Here is an 8,571-nt window from a genome sequence, read left to right on the forward strand (position 1 = left end):
TAATCATGGTGTGTGACCTAAAGACTACTCAAAGACTACTCCCCGACACGCCCCAAGTCAGCAGTTCTCAACCTTTCTCAGCTTACACATTCTTGGCATCTCAGTATTTTTACAGTACATCTAGACAAAAGCGTAACAGTAAAAGTCTTAATTTTATCAATCCAGTCAGTATGTTTTTAAAGACTTTTAAGTGTTCGGCTGGGGGTGTAGCTCAGTGGTCGAGTGTTTGCCTAGCATGCACAACGCTCAAGCTTTATTGGTTTGTTGTTGTTGGGTTTTGTTTTTTTTTTGCAGAACTGGGAATTGAACTCATGCCCTTGCACTTGCCAGGGAAGTGCTTATTCCACTGAGCCATCTCCCTAGCCCAAAGTTTTCTTTTTTTGTTTTTTGGTTTTTTGTCTTTTTGGCAGAACCAGGGATTGAACTCAGGCCCTTGTGCTTGCCAGGGAAGCACTTATTCTACTGAGCCACCGCCCTGGTCCCGTCAAGCTATACATGTTGGACTCCATCCAATTTCTCAAGCTGTGTAATCCTGGCGGACACCTCCACCTTCATTTTTTGTTACTAACTTCAGCATCACTAAAGTCCAGCCTCATGGATTATTAAAAGAAAGCAGCAATCTAAAAGTCAAAGCGTGGATTACTTGTAGTTATTTGTGCGGCATCTAGCAAGTGCAGCAGTGAATTCTTCAACGTCTCTGAGTTCTTGGTATCGCAAGGCATCTCAGGTCACAGCTGGGGAGCGACAAACCTATCACCGCTTAATTTTTCCCCACAGTACGTAGGACCTTATGCATAATATTTATGTATCATGGTTCCTCCTTTACAGTGTGAATTCCATAGCACACATGCTTTGTCTTTGACAACTGCGATAGCATCCCATTCCTAGAATGATATCTGACACTTGCAGATTTTAAATATTTGATTTTAAATTCATAAACCAACTTAAACATATACAAAAGTTGTAGACGTGTCTTTAATCTTCCCAATCATTAGGCAGTAAGTCAAATTCTCAAATTAACTAAAATAATTTAAAGGTTCACTTGTTAAAACACTGCATAAAGACCATAGTTTGCATAATCTATAATATAAATGATAGCACAGCACTGAATCTTTTTGGGTATTTAATAATGGTTATCATATAGTACATTGTGGTCTTTAATGTAGTTGCTCAGATTACAGACACAAGCATGTAAAATTGGTCAAAATAAAAATTTTAAGCATTGAAAAACAAATATAATTGAAGTAAAATGATAAAAGTTTCAGAATGACAGGATATTTCATGAACTTGTTGGAATCCACATCTATTTTTACCATGATAAAAAGTAGCCCTAAAGCAAATGCTTGAGTAAAAATAATATTTAAATAAAATTTATATTAGCCAGTGTGGTGAGGCACATCTGTAATCCCAACACTGAGAGGCTGAGGCAGGAAGACTGCCGCAAGTTCGAGGTCAGCCTGGGCTATATAGTGAATTCAGGGACAGCCTGAACGACATGGCGAGACCTCGTCTCAAGAAACAAACAAAACTAGTGAGATAAATTTATAAACAAAAAATATTCTCGGGAAAATTCAAGTTTGTCTGTTCTACAGCCTTTCTTATTTAATCTAAAAATTAAATTCCATTCTACAAGTACTATTATTCCAAAATGTCCTCAAGTTTTTCAACTGTCTACTTGATTCACTTACTTTATTCTTTTTTATCTTAAAGAGAATAAGAACAATATTTTATTTTTACTATCCAAAAATAAAAGCATACTTTATTAATGCCAAAATAATAAAGTTCAGGCACTTTTAAAGCTGAAATAAAAAATTTTAAAAGTCAATGATAGTTACAGTTTCTAAATTTTACATGAAATTTACATGCTACTTATTTATCCATTTATTGGTTTGGGGGATACTAGGAATCAAACTCAGGACCTTGCACCTGCCAGGCAGGAGCTGTGCTGCAGAGCTGTATCTTCAGGCCCTTGCATGCTTTTTAAAACTCTACTACAGTTACTAAAATTTTCGTTTTGTAGATTCAGTAATACTAAATTGCTTGTTGGGTTTAGTAGCCTCTTGCATCAGTTCCTGTAACTGTCCAATCTGTTCATCACGGAAGTCATTAAGCTTTTCTTCTGAGAGGGCGGTGCCAAAACGTGCTTTTCCAGCTGCATTTTGTCTGTTTTCGTTAGCTTGTTGCCTTAATGCTGCTGCATAAACCTAGTAAAGAGAAAGAAAAATGAAGGTTACAGATATAAAATGAAGATCTGTGTTAACTAATTATTTAAGAAGTACAGGAATTATAACTGAGTCACCTAATTCTGCGCTTTGACTCACCTATTTTTTAATACCACTAAATTCTCTCCATTTGGTTAAGGAGTTAGATAGCAATATTCAAATATACATTATTTTTAGTACCTACTTCCAGGGCCATAGCTTTCATCAGATTTTCAAAGAGGACCATGGGTCTCAAAATTCATTAAGTCTATTCCCTTATCTTCAATTAAAATTTAAAACACACCAGAGAGAAGGGAATTTTTAAAGTCTTTTCAAACCCTCAATATTTAACAACCATCTTTGCCAGGAAAAACATGCATATTTTTCATGTTTAATTCTGCTCTTCTTCAGTCTGCAGGTTTAGCTTAATAGCTTAATAAACTACCATTTTCTACAATGTCCATTTTTTGAAACAGATCTCAACCTAAAATTAATCTTTGACCAAGCAGAAACTGCAATGTATTTCAGTTCCTAAAGATGACCCAATGCATACCCTAGGTAAGTAAAGCAACTTGTTAATACAGAACAATGGCTTCAGCTCAGCCTGATTTGAGGTATCCAAATTATTTATGATCTTTCTTTTACCAGCACTACCAAAGCAGCTTCAACTTTAATTCCAAACATCTACTTGTAATGTAATTATTTTTTATGCTTTACAGAAATTCATTTAAACGATAATAAAACACTGAGCATACCATAAGGTTTATACATTCCACTCCTAAGTTTGTATCTCAGAGAAGGGTTTCTCAATTTTGGCAAACTGAGAATTTTGGATAACCGAATAATTCTTTGTTCTGGGTGGGTATGAGTTTTTTCTTGTCTCATAGGATGTTCTAAAGCATCTCTGGACTGTAACCACTAAATGATATTCTCATCAAACTCCTCCCCAGTCTTGATAATTTAAAATGTCTCCAAACATTGGCAGTATTGCCTGCAAGCAAAATTGTCCTTGATTAAGAACTAGATAATAAAAGCTTTCAAGCATGTGAAAAATGAGCATGGATAAGAATGCTTATTAAAACAAGAAACTGGAAACAATTTAACTGTACTTCAGGAGGAGAAAGGTCAAATTAACCCTAAAGTTTATAGAAAGAATAGATTATAAAGAAGTAACATCAAATGAGCAAAATGTCTATATACCACAGATAATCTTTTAAAAAAATCTAAAATGTTCAACATCATTGGTAATTCAAGAAATGTGAATTAAAACAACACTGAGATTCCATCTCATCCTAGAAAGAATGGCTAACATCAAAAAGTCTGCCAATAACAAATGCTGATGGGCCTGTCAGGACAAAGGAAGCCTTCTCCACTGCTGGTGGGAGTGCAGACTGGTACAACTACCATGGAAATCTGTATGGAGATTCCTTTAAAAAGACAGGATTTGAGATCCCATTCAAGCCAGCTATTCTCATCCTGGGTATTTTTCCAAAAGAACTGAAAACCTCATACCACAGCCATATCTGTGCACCATGTTTATAGCAGCACAATTTGTCATAGCTAAATCCTGAAAACAACCCAGGTGCCCATCAACTGAAGAATGGATAAAGAATATGTGGTAGTTTCACATGATGGAGTGCTATTCAGTTATAAAACAGGATTGAGGGGCACAGTTATAAAACAGGATTGAGGGAGATGGCTCAGTAGAATAAGTGCTTGCTTGCCAAGCACAAGGGCCTGAGTTCAATCCCTGGCTCCGAAAAAAAAAAAAACAATATCAATTTGAGTCTTTTCTTGGTGAATGGATTCAACTAGAGTACATACTCTTAAGTGAAATAAATCCAACCCACCTGTGCAAACATCATACTGTCTCCTTAGGGTAAAAACCTAAAAGAGAAAGTGGAATCTGGGAACTGGGGAGATACCTGGGCAGTCTAAGCACCTGCTTGGCAAGTGCAAAGACCTGAATTTGATCCCCAGTACTGTATCCCTTGCTGGCCCTGGAACCTCCTCAACTCAGTAATTCTTTCCTTTTGAATAAATTCATTCTCTTTTCCCAGTATCTACTGTACCCTTCAGATTCCACTTTATTTTTAACCTTTCATTTATTTACTTGGCACAGGGTCTCACTACCCAGCTCACACTTGTAGTGATCCTATCTCAGTCTCTCTAGCACTGGGATTATAGGTGTGTGACACCATACCTGGTTTCGGGGTTGGTGCAGCATACCTAGATTCTGGGACTGGTGTGGCATGCAGTACCAGGGATTGAACTTGGGTCCTCGTGCTTGACAGGCAGGTGCTTAGACTGCTGTCTTCCCAGCCCAACAATATTCTTTACAGAATTAGAAAAAAAAACTATCCTAAAGCACATAAGACACATAGGAGGCAAGCAATCTTGAGCAGCTCTGCTGCAGACATCAAATATTCAACTTCAAAATATACTACAAAGGTACAGCGATAAAAACAGCATGGTACTTAGACAAAAAATAAATATGCAGAACAATGGAGTAAAGGCAAAGAAACTACAGCCATCTGATTGCTGTATGTAGGAGATAGGAAATAAAGCCATCTCTCTCACACTGAACCAAATTTATTCAAAACGGATCAAAGACCTAGGTGAACTCCTAGAAGAACACATGGGGGGGGGTGAACAATGAAGTCTTTCAAAGTCAGACAAAGACTTCTTGAATAGGAGGCCAATAGTACAGGAAATAATATCAAAAATCAACAAATAGGGGCTGGAGAGATGGCTCAGTGGAATAAGTGCTTCCCTGGCAAGCACAAGGGCCTCAGTTCAATCTCCAGTTCTGCCACAAAAAAAAAAAAGCATCAACAAATAGAATTATATCAAATTTAAAAGTATCTGCATAACGAAAAGAATGAATGTGAAGCGACAGCCCAGAGAATGGTCTTTGGTAGCTCTGCTTCTAACAAAGAATAAATTAAAGAATTAAAAAATACACACAACAAAAGTGAAAAAAGAGCAAATGAATTGAACAGATATTTCTCAAATGGCCAATAAGTGTACGAAAAAGTGTTCAACAACTCTGCCATCAGGGCACTGCAAAGAAAGACTACACTGAGATTCCATCTCACCCAAGCAGAGCCATTATCATTAAGAATACAAAATCCAGCAAATGCTGATGAGGGAGCGCAGCTGTGGGCGGGAAAGTGGGGCTTCTACACTGGCAGTAGGGATGTGAATGAACACTGCCATTATGGAAATCAGTAATGAAGGGCCTCCAAAAGCTGAAACAAGTGCTACCACTTCATCCACCTATATCACTCCTCGGGCTGGCCTGGAAAGACTGTCTAGTGTACTCTAGACGCCTGCATGCCCATGTTTACCCCAGTGCAACTGACAACTGCTTACCTACAGAACAGTCTACAAGCCCACTGACAGAAGAACACCTAAAATTTGGTCCATACATACAATGGAGTATTATTCAACCATGAATAACAAAGTTATATGAACTGCAGTAAAAGGGATGGAACTAGAGATTATGTTACATGAAATAAGCCAGAATTGGGAGGGAAGTCACTATGCTTTCTCTTTCATAAGAAATGTGAAAGAAAAATGTTTTAAAAGGAGAAGACATGAAATTAAAAAGGAGACTGGTAGAAAAAAGGGGGAGGGAAGTGAAATACAGGTGATCACAGTATGTTAAATGCATGAATGAGTATGTCCGACTGAGACCCGCTATTCTTTATAATTAATAGGCTCAAAACAACGAAACACCCCAGTCTGCAGACATCAGAGGTCCAGCTGGACCCTGAGGCGCTTGCTTTCTGGCTGTGGTGTGCATCTTCTCACACTGGGTTCTCTGTGTACCAGAGGAGCTAAGTGGGCTCACCATTAAACAACTTGAGTTTGAGTCCCAATTCTACCATTCGCAACTCTTGCTCTCAGGACACATTCCTTTACTCTGAGCCTCAGCTTCCTCACCTAAAACTGAGAACAGTAAGAATCCATATTGCAAAGTGTTGTGATAACTAAATATGTTAATATATACAAAGAGCTTAGAGACTTTCCTGGCACATATTATGTTTTTAATAAATATTTAATGCCATTTATATTAGCATTTAATAAAAGAAAAAGTGGGGTTGGCTGCTCATCTTCTGCCACACAAAAACTAACTGAAAATGGACCAAAGATCTAAATGTAAAGAGATAAAATTTTAAAATCACTAGAAATAGAAATATGGGTAAATGTTCATGATTTTTTAAAATGTATTTAGTACAGGGTCTACACAGTCTACAGGGTCTCACTACACAGATCAGACTCCTAGTAATTCTCCTGTTTTCAGCCTCCCAAGCTATGGAATTACAGGCATGCGCCACCACACCCAGTCGCAATCGCTGTCTCGGTGTGCCCTGCAGGTGGGGCCAGCACGGCAAGCTGGGGATGGAACCCCGGCCACTGCACTCTGCCTAAGCAGGTGCTTTAGTCCACTAAGCTATCTGGTTGGCCTATGTTTATGATTTCTGACTTAGCCATGGATTCTCAGAGATGATACCAAAGTCCCGAGCAGCAAAAGAAGAAAATGGATTTCATCAAAATTAAAAACTCTTGCACATACCAATAAAGTGAAGGGATACACAAAACGAGAAAAAAACACCTGTGAATCAAACATTAATGAAATTTGTATTCAGAATACATAAAGAACTATAACTTTTCAACAAAAGGAAAATTTAATTAAAAACAAGCAAAGGACTACAATACATGTTTTTCCAGAGAACACAGACATTTAACAGCATTTGTCATTAGGGAAAGACATATCAAAACTATGAGATACCAATTTACTCTCATTAGAATGACTACTATAATACCAGAAAGGAACAAGTGACCGCAAGTATGTGAAGAAACTTCAGCCCCATTCACTGATGGTAAAAATGTAAAAGCAAGATAGGCACTGCAGAAAATCTGACACTTCCTGAAAAAAGTAAAACAGATTTTGTAGAAACTCAGAGAGTTATACAACCATGTTCACAGCAGCATTATTCACAACATACAGCAACAACCCGAGTGTCCATCAACAGATAAAATCTGGATATACAATGACATATTCTTATCCTTTATAAAGAATGAAATGCTAATACATGATATAACATAAATGAACTTTGAAAATATGTTAAATGAAATGTCTCATTAAAGGACATACATGATTCCATTTTCTGAACTATCTAGTAAAGGCAAATTCACAGACAGAAAAGCCGAATAGACATTATGGAGGGCTAGGAGGAGGTGGAACGGGGTGTTACTGCTTAGTGGGACATTTTATTTGCTCTAGATGAGCACAGTATTAGGGAACAGTGGTAAGGGATGTATGATTAATGATTAATACAATACAATGTATTAATACATACAATGATTAATGTGGCAAATTTTCTTATTTAAAAAGCATATTGTAAGGTATTCTACTTCCACTAGTGGAAGATTTATAATACAGGTCAAACCTCTTATGGATAGACAACAAATTATGGAAAAGCATCAAACAAAACATAAATTCTGGACAAAACAGAGAGTAAGACAATCCAAAAGAACTAAAGAACATCCAAAGTTGGGCAGAAACTGGGAAGGAATTGACTGCAAAGGGCAATGGAAGTTGTTAGGGTAGTCTCATTTTGGGGGGGTAAAAGAAGATCCCATTTGATGCTGAAGTAGAGAATGACAGCAGTTTCTTTATGTTATGTCACCTCTTATGTCACCAACTGAGGAATCAGAGGACAGTTGGAGAGTCCTATAACAACTGAAAAGTGAGAAGGGGAAAGGCCACGAGAGAGAGCTACTGGAGAGGCCCAAAATTACTGCCAAAATTACTGGCTAACTCCTTATCTGTGCAGCTTAGAACAGTCACGCTGCTAGTGAAGGCTAAAAGAACTAATACGGGCCAGCCAGACAGCTCAGAGGACTAAAGCTCCCGCTTAGCAGAACGCAGTGGCCAGGGTTTGATCCCCTGCGTGCCCTGCTCCTGGGGCGCACTGAGACTGAGTGTGGTGGCACATGCCTATAATCCCAGTGCTTGGGAGGCTGAAAACAGGAGGATCACTACAAGTCTGATCTACATAGTGAGACCCCGTGGATCCTGTACTAAATACATTTTTTAAAAAAGTAGACATCTCAGCTGCTACTTATCAAAAAGCAGTTTTGAGTTTGAGTTCTACCACCTTAACTACTTGGTTAAATAAAAAGCAATCAACACCCATCAGAGGATCATATCACTTACAATGTTTGGGAGGAAATACCCAAACTTATTAGAACTAGAAAGAGGAGGAAATGTAAGCTAGATAAAAAGATTAGAAGAAAAGGACTTAAAAGTAGCTATTATAAATATATTCAAGTACATAAAGGAAGATATGGTCAAAAT

At 37.8% G+C, this 8,571-nt stretch overlaps 1 protein-coding gene across 2 annotated transcripts in view; it reads right to left on the reverse strand.

The window, feature by feature from the left end:
• Positions 1–1,871: 1,871 nt before the first annotated feature.
• Positions 1,872–8,571, reverse strand: part of Sdhaf3 (succinate dehydrogenase complex assembly factor 3) — a 96,622-nt gene continuing 89,922 nt past the window's right edge. For both annotated transcript variants that reach the window (XM_023717017.1, XM_004632611.2), the window contains exon 2: positions 1,872–2,204. In XM_023717017.1, coding sequence (XP_023572785.1) covers positions 2,001–2,204 — 204 coding nt within the window. In that variant the 3' untranslated portion in view covers positions 1,872–2,000. The remainder of the gene's footprint in view (positions 2,205–8,571) is intronic.

Source organism: Octodon degus, unplaced genomic scaffold (genome assembly GCF_000260255.1).
Source record: "Octodon degus isolate 3935 unplaced genomic scaffold, OctDeg1.0 scaffold00050, whole genome shotgun sequence".
NCBI classification, from domain to species: domain Eukaryota; kingdom Metazoa; phylum Chordata; class Mammalia; order Rodentia; family Octodontidae; genus Octodon; species Octodon degus.